We start from the raw sequence: 17,603 nt of genomic DNA on the forward strand, positions 1-17,603 counted from the left end.
TGTCGTACAACTGGCCATCCACTATCCACACCTGGTCGGGGTTAACTTCGTATTTTCAGATGGACCTGCTCACTCCCCACCCCCCCCCCCCACCCCCCTGCCCCCCGACCACCTTTTACTGCTTATTCGTTTTCTACACCAAAGAATACGTTCGATTTACGCACATCATTGTTTTCTATTCGTGGTAGATGGCACTGTAATCGACAAACATCAAGTGCGCCTTTTTTTCAATTAAGAACTGATGATGGCCGAGCGAGCTCGCGCAGTGGTTAGCACACTGGACTCAAATTCTGGAGGACGACGGTTCAATCCCGCGTCCGGCCAGCCTGATTTAGGTTTTCCGTGATTTCCCTCGATCACTTCAGGCAAATGTCGGGATGGTTCCTTCGAAAGGGCACAGCCGATTTCCTTCCCCATCCTTCCCCAATCCGAGCTTGTGCTACGTCTCTAATGACCTCGTTGTCGACGGGACGTTAAACACAAATCTCCTCCTCCTCCTAAGAACTGACACATTCGATTCTACGCCTGCCTAATATCGTGTAGGGCCCTAGCGAGCACGCAGAAGTGCAGCAACACCGCGTGGCGTGGACTCGACTAATGTCTGAAGCAGTGCTTTACGGAATTGATACCATGTTTCCTGCATGGCTGTCCATAAATCCGTAAAGGTACGAGGGGGTGGAAATCTCTTCTGATCAACACGTTGCAAGGCATCCCAGATATGCTCAATAATGTTCATGTTTTGGGAGTCTGGTGGCCAGTGGAAGGGTGTTCCTGCAGCGACTCTTTAGCAATTCTGGATGTGCGGAGTGTCGCACATTGTCCTGCTGGAACTGCCCAAGACCGTCGGGATGCACACCCGTCGGGATGCACAATGGACATGAATGGGTGCAGGTGATCAGACAGGATGCTTACGTACGTGTCACCTGTCAGAGTCGCAGAGTCGTATCTAGATGTATCTGGGGTCCCATATCACTCCAACTGCACGCGCCGCACAACACTATGGAGCCTCCACCAATCCCTTGCAGACATGCAGCGCCCATGGATTCGTGAGGTTGTCTCCATACCCGTACACGTCCATCCGCTCGATACAATTTGAGACGAGACTCGTCCGACCAGGCGTCTGTTTCCAGTCGTCAACGGTTCAATTTCGGTGTTGACAGGCCAAGACGGGGCGTGAAGCTTTGTGTCGTGCAGTCATCAAGGGTACACGAGTGGACCTTCAGCTCCGAAACCGCATATCGACGACGTTTCGTTGAAAGGTTCGCAAACTGACACTTGTTGATGGCCCAGGACTGAAATCTGCAGCAATTTGCGGAAGGGTTGCACTTCTGCAACACTGGATGACTCTCTTCAGTCTTAGTCTGCGGCTCGTGGTCCAGTGGCTAGCGTTGCTGCCTCCGGATCACGGGGTACCGAGTTCGATTCCCGGCCGGGTTGGGGATTTTCTCCGTCCGGGGACTGGGTGTTTGTGTTGTCCTCATCATTTCTTCATCATCCATAAAATTGACGAGATGGCACTTACAAGGGAACCTCCCCATCGCACCCCCCTCAGATTTAGTTATAATTTGGCACAATGGATAGGCCTTGAAAAACTGAACACAGATCAATCGAGAAAAGAGGAAGACGTTGTGTGGAACTATGAAAAAATAAGCAAAATATACAAATTGAGTAGTCCATGGGTAACATATGCAACATCAAGGACGACGTGGGCACAAGAGCGCCGTGGTTCTGTGGTTAGCGTGAGCAGCTGCGGAGCGAGAGGTCCTTGGTTCAAGTCTTCCCTCGAGCGAAAAGTTTACTTACTTTATTTTTGCAAAGTTATGATCTGTCCGTTCATTCATTGACGTCTCTATTCTCTGTAATAAGTTTAGTGTCTGTGTTTTGCGACCGCACAGCAAAACCGTGCGATTAGTAGACGAAAGGACGTGCCTCTCCAATGGGAACCGAAAACATTTGATTGCAAGGTCATAGGTCAATCGATTCCTCCACAGGAAAACACGTCTGATGTATTCTATAAGACACTGGTGACGGCGTGTGCGTTACATGACAGGAATATGCTGTCGATCCACCTAACTTGTACACTTGGCGAATGGGTAAAATGATTCTTCTACCTTGCCCGATTTAGGTTTTCTTGTGGATGTGATAATCACTCCCAAAAAAGTGATGAAAACGTAAGACTTTGTCACATAAACTGAAAATAAAAAAATAAATTTTTCACTCAAGGGAAGACTTGAACCAAGGACCTCTCGTTCCACAGCTGCTCATACTAACCACGGGAACACAGCGCTCCTGGACGCATATTATCCTAAATGTTGCCTATCATGCGCATGGACTACTCAGTTTGTATATTTTGCTTATTTTTTCATGGTTCCACACAACTTCTTCCTGTTTTCTCGGTTGATCTGTGTTCTGTTTTTCAAGGCCTATCTACTGTGCCAACTTCTAACTTAATCTGAGGGAGGTGCGATGGGGAGGTTCCCTTGTTAGTAAAGATTGGGAATATGTACGGGCGTTGATGACCGCGCAGTTGAGTGCCCCACAAACCAAACATCATCGTCATCATCTTCAGTCTTTGTTGGTCTCGTACTTGCAGGATCTTTTTCCCGTCGCAAAGATTTCGGAGATTTGAAGTTTTACGGGATTTCTGATATTCGCGGTACGCTCGTGAAATGGTCGCACGGGAAAATCCTCACTTCATTTCTACCCCGGAGATCCTGTGTCCCATCGCACGTGCGCCGACTATAACACTACGTGCAAACTCACTTAAATCCTGATAACCGGCCATTGTAGCAGCAGTAAGCGAGTAAGCGATCTAACAACTGTACCAGACACTTGTTGTTGCCGACCGCAGCGCCGTATTCTATCTGTTTACATATCTCTGTATTTGAATACGCATGCCTGTAGCAGTTTATTTGGCGCTTCAGTGTACATTTCATTTAAGATGTAAATGTAAACTTTTTGTGTTTCAGTATTTATTGTAAACTTAAATCATAGTGACAGGCAAGGGGACTCACCGCAATCAAGAAGCCCAATGGTGAGAGGCAAGTGAACGCACCGCAGTCAAGCAATCCGATGGGAACAGTAAGCTATGACGTCCACGTCGTTGTTCCTAGACCACGCTAAACGTAGTTTCTAACCAGGCATTGAAACGGCTAACCACATTGCACTGTACAATCAAATTTCGAAAGTAAATATTAACCGACAGAACACAAAGACTTAGATTTAAATGGTAAAGAGAACTGTAGAATCAAATGTGTAGGTTGTTAGTTACAAAAACAGCCACACTTGACGTTTGTCGATTCCAGAGCCATTTGCCACGAATGGAAAACAATGGTTTGAGTAAATTATACGTATTTTTTGGTATAGAATCTGAATATGCACCCATTTGATAACACAATGTTGACTCCACCAATGCAGGAGGGGTGGTTAGGAGGTGACCAGCTGTACCACAGTCCCTTTTACTAGTATTAACTTTTCGCCTAGAACTTTTTTTTACACACGGTGCCTCGCAAACAAACACACTGTATAATTACTGCAGTTCTGCGATGATATGAAATAATTGCTGCAATTCACGTGTAGTTAATCAACTGTACCAATTTTGAACGTTTACTCTGTGGTATAAGAACTGTCTATTAATTTGTATGCCTTATAAATGTCAAATTTCTTGCTTTTTTATTTGCCCAACGGCTATAATTTTGTACTGACTGCAATCGGAAATGCTGTAAGACGTATATATTTCTATTGTCTATTGTCAAACCACAATTTATGAAAGATGTTTATATTTTATTAATAGGATTAAGTAGGAATAATTAATATTTGTCATGTTGGAAATAATTGTGGTAGCAGGGAATGTCTGCACCGAAGTATTATTGGCAAGAGAGACCGAAAATTGATATAATTTTAAGAAGGGCGGGAGAGACCGCGTAAGAAAAGAGCGGGAAAGACCGCGAATTGATACATTTTGTAATGGTAGCAGGGATTGTCTGCACCAGAAAGCATTGTTGTTAGTAGAGACCTCACTTTAGCATTCGTAGGAAGTCAGTAGTAAGCGAGATGTGAAGCGAGTCTGTAGCAGGTCTGAAGCGAGAGGAGAGAAGCGGTGTGCCTGCCAGCCACTAGCTATGATTTACAAGAGATTATAAACGGATGTACAGAGACATCAGCTAACTATTATCATAAGAGGAACTAATATTATTCAATTAATTTTTTGTGAAACTGAAGACTGCTGAAGGTATGTTTGCGCATTGCTAGTTGTAAGATTATTGTAAAAAGTAAGTCTCGTTTGAACGTTTTTAAAATCATTTCATTCACAATATAATTAATTTTTGCCAGCAATGTTGCATTACTGATTATAATCAATCCCAAAAACCATCAGCGTAAAACTTTGCAAAAATTTTATTGTTGTCGAGAAAAAGTGTAACTATGGATTACGTAACTTCAGTCAAATTAATTAAAGGATAACGTCAGCTTTGCTATTAAAGAATAACGTCATCTTTGGTAATAAATACAGCCACTTATTATGAAAGTGCACCAGCAGCTAATAGAGTATAGTAAAACAGAGTAAGTATATTCATGTCGCAGTTCGATGTAGCAGTCATATGGCGATCCAGTAACAGTAAAAAAGGTAAGGAACAGTTTTGGGTTATTGCAAGTAATGACTGAGGGCCACGACGACGACACATTCTATGTTTCGTCGAAGTAATCAGAAAATAACTTATAATAAGCAGCATTTAAATTTGTATGCGAAGATTGAGAAAGAGAATTAATTTCAAAGGGAAGATTTCATTTGTTATTATTAAGCAAGAGGTAGAAATCCTAAGCGAAGGTTTCATAGGTTATTGTAGAAGGGAACAAAAGAAATATAGAGGAGACGGGAAGGTTTCAATGTTAGAGAGAGAATCTGCTACATTCAATATTTATTCTTGAGTACTGTGTCTCATAGTCTGTGTTAAGAGGTGTGTCGCTTCCGACGCTTGAAGAGACGGTTTCCTGAGATTGTAATTAATGTACTTTGTTTTACCTGCATCATGGTTGAGTGTATCGCACTTTTCATGGTGACGTTTTGAAGGAAGATGATTAAATTAAAGATGAAACCCACAATTAGCTGTTTTGATTTAATTATTATTCTTCACTTTGCTTTTATGGTATCAGCTATTACTACACAAAGCTAGTGCCCACTGCACAACATTCATTAACCGTGTTGGAGATTTTTGTCGATACCTTGACACTAATTCTGTACTTGTTTTATTATTTTACTTGTAATACTGGCATCCTTCTTGTTACCACGACATTCTGTCCCAAATGTTGATTTAATCAATGTTTTGCACGCACTCCCACGTCGTTCGCCGTCTCTCCTTTCACTGCTTAGCGTCGCTTTCACCGGGTGTGTCTACTTGCGTCGCACGCTGTTGACAACGACACAACATGTGCTTTTCACGTCGTCTCACAGAAGTGCAATACTCTGCTGGACAGTCGGTTTTCCTTAAGTGCCGGGAAGGTTCCTTCGAAAGGGCGCGATCGATTTCCTTTGCCATCCCTGAAACAATCCGAGCACGTCCTCCGTCTCTAATGACCTCTTTGTCGACTGGACGTTAAATACTATCTTCCTTCCATCTCTTTACTGTACTTTCGTAACCAAACAGCTACATCAACGGTGCCCTGAGTTCAGGGGTGAATTTGGATATCGTACATATAAAGTATGTATTTCATTGAGTTACTTGGCACGCATGTCAGTAGTTTTGTTATGATGAGCGAAGGTGAGTAAGAAAGCTAGTAAGTTTACGAGATGCCCATGTATATAGTTATCTACATAACGTATGTATAAAAATGTATGCATTGCAGGTACGTGAGTATTTAATGAATGCGTTTCTGCACTGAAGCGCCAAAGAAACTGGTATAGGCAAGTGTATCCAAATACAGAGATACGTAAACAGACACAATACGGCGTTGGGGGCGGCAACGCCTGTATAAGACAAAAAGTGTCTGCCGCAGTTGTTACATCGGTTACTGCTGCTACAGTGGCAGGTTATCAAGATTTAAGTCAGTCTGAACGTGATGTTACAGTCGGTGCACGAGCGATGGGACACAGCACCTCCGTGGTAGCGATGAAGTGGAATATTTTCGCGCACGACCATTTCACGAGTGTATCGTGAATATCAGGAATCCGGCAAAACATCACATCTCCGACATCGCTACGACCGGAAAAAGTCCCTACATTAACGGTACCAGCGGCAACTGAAGAGAATCGTTCAACGTAAGCGAAGTGCAAACGTTGCGCAAATTGCTGCATATTCCAATTCTGGGCCATCAAAAAGGGTCAGCGTGCGGACAATTCAACGAAACATAATGGAAATGGGCTTTCGGAGTCGAAGGCCCTCTCGTGTACCCTTGATGACTGCACGATGCAAAGCTTTACGTCTCGCTTGCGCCCGTCAACACCGACATTGGACTGTTGATGACTGGAAACATGATGCCTTGTCGAACGAGTCCCGTTTCAAATTGTATCGAGCAGATGGAAGTGTACGGGCATGGATACAATCTCATGAATCCATGGACTCCGTATGTCAACAGGTAACTGTTCAAACTGGTGGAGGCTCTGTAATGGTGTGGGGCATGTGCAGTTGGAGTGATATGGGACCCTCATATGTCTAGATACGACCCTGACAGGTGACACGTATGTAAGCATTCTGTCTGGTCATCTGCATCCATTCATGTACTTTGTGCATTCCGACGGGCTTGGGCTATTCCAGCAGGATAATGCGACACTTCACACGTCCAGAATTGCTACAGAGTGGATTCTCGAACACTCTTATGAATTTAAACACTTCCGCTGGCCATCAATCTCCTCACACATGAACATAATGGAGCACATCTGGGACGTGCTGCTAAGAAGAGGTCTCCACCCCCTCGTAGTCTTACGGATTTATGAACAACCCTGCAGGATTCATCGTGTCAGTTTCCTCCAGCAGTACTTCAGACATTAGTCGAGTCCATGCCACGTCGTGTTGCGGCACTTCTGCGAGCTCGCGTCGCCCTACACGGTATCAGGCAGGTGTACCAGTTTCTTTGGCTCTTCATTGTATTCAAATTTGCATCATATTTCCTAATTATATCTTAAAAAAGGCATCGATTCATTACATTCGTGTAGAAGTACTGGCACCTAGTACTGTATGTAAGGATTTTGCCACCAGAGCAACACATACCAAGCGTTTCTCCATTTTAATGCGTTATGATGTCGCCTATGATGACAAATTTGTACAATAGTCGATTCAAAAAATGGCTCAAATGCCTCTGAGCACTATGGGACTTAACATCTGAGGTCACCAGTCCCCTACACTTAGAACTACTTAAACCTAACTAACCTAAAGACATCACACACATCCATGCCCGAGGCAGGATTCGAACCTGCGACCGTACCGGTCGCGCGGTTCCAGACTGAAGTGCCGAGAACCGCTCGGCAACTACGGCCGGCATAAATGTCTTTCTTAACGAGCAATTATGTTTACTTAATTCTCGTAATATTCTTCAGTTTACACTTTGTAAAGCAGCCTGTCTTCTTCATCAAGGTTCCAGCTACCTCACGCCAGATTTCAGGGACATCGGTTAAGCGGTTTAGTCGTGAAATCGTAACAGGCGTAATTTCTTTCGCATTTATAATATTATAACGGAAGTTTGGATTGGCATGGATTGATCACATTGAGGATTATACAAGCATTTCATTCCAGCTGGTACCAACGGCTGCAGCCGCGAATTTAACAAAATTAAACGTGCGTTTGGTTTTATTCGCTGGGAAACCCCGGTTGGGACATTCAGGAGCTTGGTGCAAGTATTTTTATATGACGCCATTTCGGTGACTTGTACGTCGATGATGATAAAATGACGAGGACAAAGTATACATACAGACGCGAGGAGAAAAAAATAAAAGACTCAGGTGCGAATTGAAACCGGGACATCAACGTAACACTAGCTGTTTGTGTAAACCCATCTCTAACATAGAAGTTACATTGGATGCATGATGCTCAACGGCTAAAATGTGACAGGTTTGTGACTGATATTATTATGAAGTATGGATATGGATTTAAGTTATCCGTGCAGTAATAAAAATGTGAGGTTCGTCGAAGGCCTCAGAGGGCATGGTCGTCTTATGCTCTCTTTCCCTATTCGTAACGAATCCTGTTCCCATCATACCATTTTATACAGTTGCTGACACTGTCCCATATCTCTTTGATCGGAAATGCTTACCTCCTTTCTGTTTTATTTCACTGCTTCCTACTGTATCTATATTGCCTGCTTTAAAAATAACTATACCGTCTCAAGAGTAAACGTCCTGTTCCGTGGTAACGAATCAAAATGTCCATATCACTAGAAGCAGTCACTAAGATCAGGTACTCCTGACGAAGACGATGCACGTAGTTGTCAAAGTTTCGATGCTTACTCTTCTTCAAAGACATACGTGTTGCAGTTCCCTCCGTGATGTTACTTTTGGAAAGATTTTGGGAGGATCATCACTGAAGTCCCGCAGCAATTTTTGGCTCGTCTCGAAATAATTTTATGTGTTCAAATGTGGTTCAAATTTGTTCAAATGGCTCTGAGCACTATGGGACTTAACATCTGAGGTCATCAGTCCCCTAGAACTTAGAACTACTTAAACCTAACTAACCTAAGGACATGACACACATCCATTCCCGAGGCAGGATTCGAACCTGCGACCGTAGCAGTCGCGCGGTTCCGGATTGAAGCGCCTAGAACCGCTCGGCCACCGCGGCCGGCTGTTCAAATGTGTGTGAAGTCTTACGGGTCTTAACTGCTAAGGTCATCAGACCCTAAGCTCACACTACTTAACCGAAGTTATCCTAAGGGCAAACACACACACCCATGCCCGAGGGAGGACTCGAACCTCCGCCGGGACCAGCCACACAGTCCACGACTGCAGCGCCTGAGACCGCTCGGATTATCCCGCGCGGCTAATTTTATGTATGAATCGGAACACATGAAGACGGTCCTGGTTAGTTACTACGTTCTTTCTGGCTCAGTCGTACGCAAATTGCTTCCATACCAGAGTGTTACCCCTGCTGGCTAAACTGTAAATGGTGATGCGGCACTAACACCTGGCATTTCTTTTAAAGCCTCACATTCGATTCTACCAAAGACAATCGTCGCTTTCTGCCAGCACCACATGAGCCTAGTGCTCCAGATTACACTCTGAGAATGTGTTCTGTACTCCTTCAGGGAACCAGAACGGCAATTATGACGCCACGCGTAATTATGGCTCACACTTTGTGAGAACTATTTACGGGGACTGATGGTGAACTTCCTGTGACATCTCAAGGTGTTCACTTGGAACGAAACCGGTTGTGGCGTAATAAACGTATCTGAAATACGGCTCTGGTGATTTTTATTAAAATTTACATTATTCAGCTGTGAAAGCACAAAATGATTAAGATTTCCTTCATATGGTTTGTCGATTCAGGAAAACCGCCTGAAAATGTAAAATGCTGCAAGATACATGAAATCCCAAGAAATTTAGGCATAAGCTATAGATAAAGACCTATTACACGCAAAAGCTCCAAGAGGATACAAAAATAATGGAAAACCAATAGAAAAGTGCTTGAGTTAAAACGGCATGCAATCTTTCTCCCTTAGTGTACTCTTGTACATCGATAGTGATGGAAATCAAACAAAGGTGCACTTGCAAGATTAAAATTAGGGAGGAAAGAATTGATCCGTAAAGACGCTGCTATCAACACTGAAACAGCGGAAGATTTTAGGACCAGTTGCAGGGAATGAGCAGTCTAATGAGGACAGAATATGGACTGGGTGTAAATCAAAGCAAGGCAAAAGTAATGTAGCAGATATCAGGTTAGCGATAAACTTGACATCAAATTTGAGGATCACTTAGAAGACGAGGTGAAAGAATTTAGCTACTTTTGAAGCAAAATAACGTGTGAGAGACGAATCAAGGAGGATGCAATAACCAGACTGGCACAGAAAAAAAGAGCAGTCTACTTGTAGACATTAATATGAGGAAGAAATTTATAACAATGTTCTTCTGGAGCTCAGTATTGCATTAATGCCAGTCATGGACTGTGGGACAACTGCAAAAGATGAGAATTGAAACATTTAGATGTGATGTTACAGAAGATTGGTTGGACGACAAATGAGGAGGTTCCTACAGAATCGGTGAGTAAAAGGACATATAAAAAGGTACTGGATAGATAAAGGAACAGGAATACAGGACATATGTTAAATCAGGGATGAACTTCCATAGTATTTGGGGAAGTTGTAGGAAGCAAAAACTGTGGAGGTAATGTACCGAATAAGAATCGTTGCCACACTAATATGAAAAATGGATGCTCTGAACACTAGCCTACACTCCCCAAGTAATTGGGCTTCACTGCACCTGTTCAACACCTGACAAGGCTACACTTCTCGTGTTTTTGTGCTCCACTTTACCTGTTCGGCACCATCTGCGGTCGAGGTTACCATCAGCTTCGACACGGTAGGAGACTCATTCTCACGGGGAGAACACGACAGGTTAAAACCCAAAAGAGGGGAGTGACGGCGTACTGACCTCCGTCTGCTGGTGCTCCTCCTTCTCGGTGTCCTCGGTGGTGGAGGTGGTGACGATGGGCCCCGAGTCCTCCACCACCTTTCCGCCCTCGAGCACCACCTGCCGCTTGACGCGCGTCTCGATCTGACGGCGCGTCGTCAGCTCCGTCTTCTTCTTCGTCACCCATTCCTCTGCAACAAACAGACGACTCCGTTACTCGGACTGTATGCTTCATTCGTTAATATGTAACATGTTATCCATTTTTAGAACTGAAATCATTTTATCCTTTATTTTATGAGCGGTTTCGTTCTATGACATCACCATCATCATCAGATGCGCCTAGAAAAAAAAAACCCAAAAAAAAAGGAAACTTATCAGTGAGGCCATGATATTGTACAACAGTGTTGGTAGTGGTATTACTGTACATTACTTGAGAAGCAGCTAAAAGGCCACATACCTGTCTTCCTAAAACAGTAAAGAAAAGTTGTAAAAAACATAAGGATAGTAACGCGTAGAGTAGTTTCACCGTCAGCATTGCTTGCAGCTGTAGCGTAACCAGCTGAAGGGGTTTGGGTGCTAGGTGTTGCTTTCTGCACACGTATCGTATTTTACAACTGTGTGTTAAAAAAGTAGTGATAGGGATATTAATATTCTTCACATCTGAATATAACTTGAATTAATAGTGTAACAAAAACGAAGCTGGAAGAGGTAAATACGTAAAATGCTAGTTATAATTTTAAAATTCCAGCTCTCATATAGGCGCTTACGACATGCGCAGTATACTCGTATTAGGAAGTGTGTTAGGAACTGTATGCCAAACAATCCAAAATGCGCGAAAAATACGGCGTCGCCGATATCAGACAACGCTGCACTCTGCAATGACCAAAGGCGTGCAGCTGGGGGGGGGGGGGGGGGGAATTAAAGGGATTTGGTTCAGAAAAATAACATATGAAAGGGTTATTTGAGTCTGCCATTAGGCATTACCTATCAATAAATCCCGAACAAGGCATTAGTCAACCATCAGCTTAGCAAGTAAAAAAAGGAAGGCATTCTATCAAAGGAGCACAGTGATTGTTGTATGGCATATTATGAACTTCCCATATGTTTCACACATAATCTCATTCTATGGCAGAATCAATATCGGGATCTGTCTGATTGGTTGCCTTACGATACTGTTGGTCACGGTTGGTATATGGCGAACAAAACGTTCATTGTGAGCGTTGTAAAGCTCATGGCCGACAGCATCTGACGTACACAGTTCTCAAATTTCCTAGCAGATTAAAACAATGTTCCAGACCAGGACACGAACCTCGGAGGTTTGCCATTCGTGGTCTACTGTATGCAGAAACCGGTAAAGATTGTGTCACAGAATGAGATTGCCTCTGAAGTAAAAAGAACTTTAATAAGTCATGGTTGCAGAATACTGACTGGGATTATTGGTAGAAGTATGAGAATATTGGAATAAGTTGACCTCAGGGAAAGTTAGCTTGGTTTCCGAGGAAATGTTGGACAACGAGACGTTTCCATGACTTAACTTAAAACTGAAATTCTGAAGGTAGCAAGCCTACAAAAGAGGGAGCGATTGGTTTCCTACAACTTATACAGCAACGTGGCCTTAATAAAAGGATATAAAGGACATAAAAGGGAAGGTCTACGGAAAGAAAGAGGGTTGTAGGCTAACCTCGATATTACTCAGTCTCAACACTGAGCAAGCAGGAAAAGGGACGAAAAACAAATTTTGAGAAAAATCGCTAAGAAACTTGCTAGCAGATTAACACTGTGTGCCGCATTGAGATTCGGACTCGGAACGTTTGCCCTTCGCGGGCAAGAGGTCTGATGTTTGACATCAGCGCACGCTCCACTACAGCGTGAAAATTTCATTCTGGAAAATCTCTAAGGTTTGCTGAAATATTGTAATTATGTAACAGATAACAAAGGGCTTGAAAGGTCAATCGAAGAGAATAGATAGTTCGTTAAAACCATGTTATAAGATTATCATTAAAAAAGTAGGAAAAAATGGTAATGGCTTGTCGAGTTTTATAGTACGTGTGATTTTACGTCAGTAGTTGTGGTTACAGCGACATTCGAAGCCTGCTGTGTAATGATTTAGTCCATCCTGGTGACACTGTACGGTGTCAGTTTCAGCAGAGAACTGATAGTTGGAGGAATTAAATGTAAAAAAAAAAAAAAAAAAAAAAATCGAACTTGGTGGGGTTTATTAAAATGGTAACAAAAACTTTTGTTTTCTTCAAAGCTGAAGTATTTGGACTGCTGACCTTCATACCATTTAACTCGTGAGTTGTTTACAGCGATTGCACATTGTTACAAGGTAAGAGACTTTTATATTTCGAGCCCAATTCTCGGATACTAAAATTTATCTGACAACCGGGACGCTATGACGCAGTGATCACTTGTGTGAGAGTTGTCACTTTCAAACCTCCTCTCGCGCGATAGTGCGATTATGGCGATCAAAAACAGTTTCACTAATACAGCAGTGCAGAGAGATGATATGTGTCTGCTGATTAATAATCCATTAATCCCATTGGCGCAACTGCGTAGCGCAGCAGGATCGCGTGTGTCGAAAAGACCTGCAGAGAGTCATTTTTGTTTTCTAGAGTGTGGTTTAAAAATTTGAAGGAAATCGATCAAGAATTTTTAGAGATTTTGAAGAACATTGAGCTACGTTTTGTCTCTGTACATGGTGATTCAGCTGCCCCTACCAATAGGTTTTATGCAACCTGCACCGCCGTCGAAAATCACGCGCTAAATTTCTGTATTATCTCGCTCGCTGCGTACAAGCTGTTAGCCCTACGGAAAAAATGAATAGGAACTTTTTCGCTAGAGGCCACTATTTTCGCGACATTCAAGAGAAACGCGTTTGAAGGTCACTTTTGTTCGTTTATCCTAATAATTCCAAGGCCTCTAGCGAAAACGTATCCCAGTACAAAATTTAACTACATTAATTTTTCTAGGTCCTCTTCATTTTTCTGTAGAACTAGTAGTTTGCGCGTAGAGAGTGAGAGAATATGAAAATCTTTTGCGTGGTATTTGAAGGTGTTGCGGGTTGTATAAAACCCATGGGTAGGGGTAGCTCAGTCACCGTGTATAGTAGCACAGTATAGCTATGTACTCCTAAATTGCAGCACTACATTCGTAAGAAAAGAGGTGCCATTTAGGTTAACAGTTATTATAGCCACGTAAGACAGTCTTTCTCTCCTGACATAAACTGCTCTTTGAACGACATAAAGAATATGCCTTGTTTCTATTACGATACGCTTAAAATGGAGCAATCCCGAATGCTTTTATTGGAGCAAAACCAAACAGTTTCTTACGCTCTTCGCAGCGGCGGATAGCGGCGGTGTACGCCGGGAGTAATTACGGACGCTCCGTAGTACGAGGATTAAGGACTCCGGTGTGTTACGACTGTAATTAAGTTTGCGCAACTAGTTGTAACTGCTGGCGGTGCAGCCTGGACGTGGCTAACGGTGCGTGGAGAGGGTAGACACACGCGGGGTCCGTCCACTGCACACAGCGCCGAGGTCTTCCATGCCGGAAGGGCGGAGCAGCTAGCGGCATCGAGCGGCGAGAACTATAAACAACGGCGGACGATGAACAGCGCCATAAAAGCCGGCAAACGTGCCGCCCTCTGAGGCGGCCGCCAGCTGCACGAAATACGTCCGTGTCGGCGAGTCCGGGAGCGGAAAATACGCCGGACGCGAGAGAGTGGGGAGGCGGAGAGGCCGCCGTTGCACAGTGGGGCTCCGCCGTTCTACATCTTCATCTGCACCTCAGTCTTCAGTGATATCTACATCTATACCCTGCAAACTAATGTGGAGTGCACGGCACAGGATACTTCCCGCTGTGTCACATTAACCCTAGCATTACCAACGGGGGGGCCTCGTAGGCCCACTGACTCAGTTTTTCTATGTTGTATCCACACCCTTTGATATATGAACTTGAAAGCAAAGGTAATTGTTCGTTATTGAATGTACTATTGAGTCATTACAGAATTTCAGAATAAAAATGTAATTAAAATTCATTTACTTGATTTAATTCTCTGTGGGCCTTAGAAGCCCACCCGTTGGTAATAGCAAGGAAAGATTTACGAGGTTGAGTCTCTCGTTTCAAATTCTTACCATGAAACGAATTTTGGCATTGTTGCCTTCAGACATATTATTATGAAGCGGACCATTGTTATTTTCAGTGTTTCTGCTGCTGTTGAACCAGCAACATGAGTAGACATCGTTTACGTGATAGTTCCATTGAAAGAGTGCTAGAAGAAGTTTTGAACGAATCAGATTTAGAGGAAAGTGAAGTGGATGATGATGTGGAAGAAATTAGAACTGATTCATCGTCTGAGAATGAAGATGAGGTTGAAGCCAATCCACCAGATGATAATGATACGGAATGTGATAAATTCATTGCAAAAAGTGGACGAGAGTATATTACGAAGCCATCTCGACAATATCGGCGTTCTGTACAAAATATAGTGCGAGAAAGAATGGGGCTAGGACAACAAGGAAGAATTGCGTCTCCGAAAGAGGCTATAGAGCTCTTTTTTACACCTCAAATTATGAATCTAATAAAACTACACTCAAATGAAGAGGCTTCTCGACTAGGTATTCAGCACACAAATGAAGATGAGTTATTTTGTTATATAGGACTCTTGCTAATCATGGGTTCAAATCATGACAATAAGATACCTGTCCAAGATTTATGGTCTTTGCTTCAGGGCCGACAAGTGTACTATGGATCAATGAGTCGGACCCGATTTTTCGAATTGACTAAAATATTGAGGTTTTATGATAAGAACACAAGAGAAATTCGTCGCCAGACTGACAAGTTTGCTCCAATGAGGGAAAATTTTGAAAGCTTCAATTCTTCACTTCCATTGTATTTCATTCCTGGTCTACATACAACAGTGGATGAGATGTTGTCTTTGTTCCGTGGTCGCTGTCCATTCAAGGTGTTTCTAAAAGAAAAACCTGGAAAATACGGCATTCTAATTCGAATGCTGTCTTATTCTGAGACTAGATATGTGATCAGCATGGACATCTATACAGGCAAGTCAGGAAATACACAGCATTCAAATGGACCGATGGAAATTGTAAAGAGACTAACAAAACCTATTGAAAAATCAGGCCGTAATGTTACCACAGATCGCTACTATACTTCAGTGGAGCTTGCTGAGACTCTATGGAATGATTTTAACCTCACACTTGTTGGCACCCTACAGTCTAACAGACGACACATACCTGAAGAGCTGAAGACTACAACTGGCCGCAGTTTACACTCTTCCATCTTTGCTTATACTGACCCTCAGACACAGAGGCCACCAGTTACTCTTGCATCAACGCTAGTCCGCGAGAAGCCAAAACGACTGCTGTTGATGCTTTCAACTTATCACTCAGAAGGGGTGTTGAATGAAGACTCAAAAAAGACTAACATAAATCTTTTTTATAATTCTACAAAGGGAGGCGTGGACACCATAGACCAGATGGCAAGACACTACAGCACAAAGAGAGGAACAAGAAGATGGCCTTTGTCCCTCTTCTACACACTCATTGACATAGCAGCAATAAATGCATATTCACTCTTCCTCCTCAACTTTCCGAATTGGAAAAAGAATTTGCTAAACCGCAGAAGAGTTTTTATCACTAACTTAGGTCTCGAACTAATAAGATCTCAAGTAGATAAACGGGCACAAAATTTGTATGGACTTCAGAAGCCAGTAATAATGGCAATGGAAAGCATCACACAACGGAAGCTCAGCTGCTCTGTAGAACCATCATCCTCAACAGCAGAACCAGGAACACGTGGACGGTGCCACCTATGCTGCCAAGAAGCTGCATCTAAAAAGATCAAGTACAACAAGCTGGGAAAGTCAACTGTTACCTGCTCTCAGTGCCACAAACACGTCTGTGGGAAACACTGCAGGAAGACAGTGTTGTGTGAAAAATGCGTTGCAGAATGAGACAGTAAATTTTGTTTGCTTCATGTAGTGTATCGAATTAAAAAAGTCGTTTTTATAAGAAAACACTATTTTGAAACATTATTCCAAAAAATATATAAACTGAATCTCGTGATTTGTTCATTTTATTCCTATTATAATAACATCTTTTATTATCCAGTATACAAAAACAATGTCTAAGCAGTTTGAATTGTTATTAGAGGTATCAGAAGTAAATAAACTTGATTTATGATAAAATAAATTGTGGTATTCTTTATAGGCCTTTGAGGCCCCCCCGTTGGTATTACATGTAACAAAAAATACGTTGGTAATGCTAGGGTTAAGGATTCTTCCAGTCACATTCACGAATTACAGAAGAATGGAGAAACTGATAGAAGCCGGCCGTGGTGGCCGTGCGGTTCTAGGCACTTCAGTCCGGAACCGCGTGACTGCTACGGTCGCAGGTTCGAATCCTGCCTCAGGCATGGATGTGTGTGATGTCCTTAGGTTAGTTAGGTTTAAGTAGTTCTAAGTTCTAGGTGACTGATGACCTCAGATGTTGAGTCCCATAGTGCTTCGAGCCATTTTTGAAACTGATAGAAGCCGAGCACGGGGAAGATCCGTTTGGGTTCCGGAGAAATGTACGACGGATAGTGTACGTATAGCTAAACTATTACACTACTGGCCATTAAAATTGCTACAGCTGATGTCAGATAAGCAGATGGGAAAGGTGTTTCTAAAAACATGTATGACCATCATAAATTAAGAGATGAAGATTCAGGGAGCATTTGAATCGTGATACAGCAGAGAATTCAAAATTAAGTGGGCAGGTAATGTTGCAAGGGAAGAAGTACGACATGTATTTCTTTTAAAGTAAGTACCATTCTAAAATAAAAATAAAACAAGTAGACTTTCCTTGGCAGTTTTATTTTTATATGAAAACCTGTACTTTAGTCTACTCTTCAACGCAACTCCCACCATTATTAAGACACTCATCGTATCATATAACCAGCTAGTGAACACCATCCTTGTTGATATCTGCCATCTGATTAGGCCACCACTGTAACACTGTCGTTTTGACATGTTCGTTGCCGTCATGGCGCT

The 17,603-nt window shown here is 42.8% G+C and overlaps 1 protein-coding gene across 1 annotated transcript in view; it reads right to left on the reverse strand.

Annotated features, from left to right (window-relative positions):
- Window positions 1-17,603, reverse strand: part of LOC126235277 (serine/arginine repetitive matrix protein 1) — a 971,178-nt gene that overhangs the window by 731,386 nt on the left and 222,189 nt on the right. The window contains exon 2 of the mRNA XM_049944347.1: window positions 10,571-10,740. Coding sequence (XP_049800304.1) covers window positions 10,571-10,740 — 170 coding nt within the window. The remainder of the gene's footprint in view (window positions 1-10,570; window positions 10,741-17,603) is intronic.

The sequence above is a fragment of the Schistocerca nitens genome, chromosome 1 (genome assembly GCF_023898315.1).
Source record: "Schistocerca nitens isolate TAMUIC-IGC-003100 chromosome 1, iqSchNite1.1, whole genome shotgun sequence".
NCBI classification, from domain to species: domain Eukaryota; kingdom Metazoa; phylum Arthropoda; class Insecta; order Orthoptera; family Acrididae; genus Schistocerca; species Schistocerca nitens.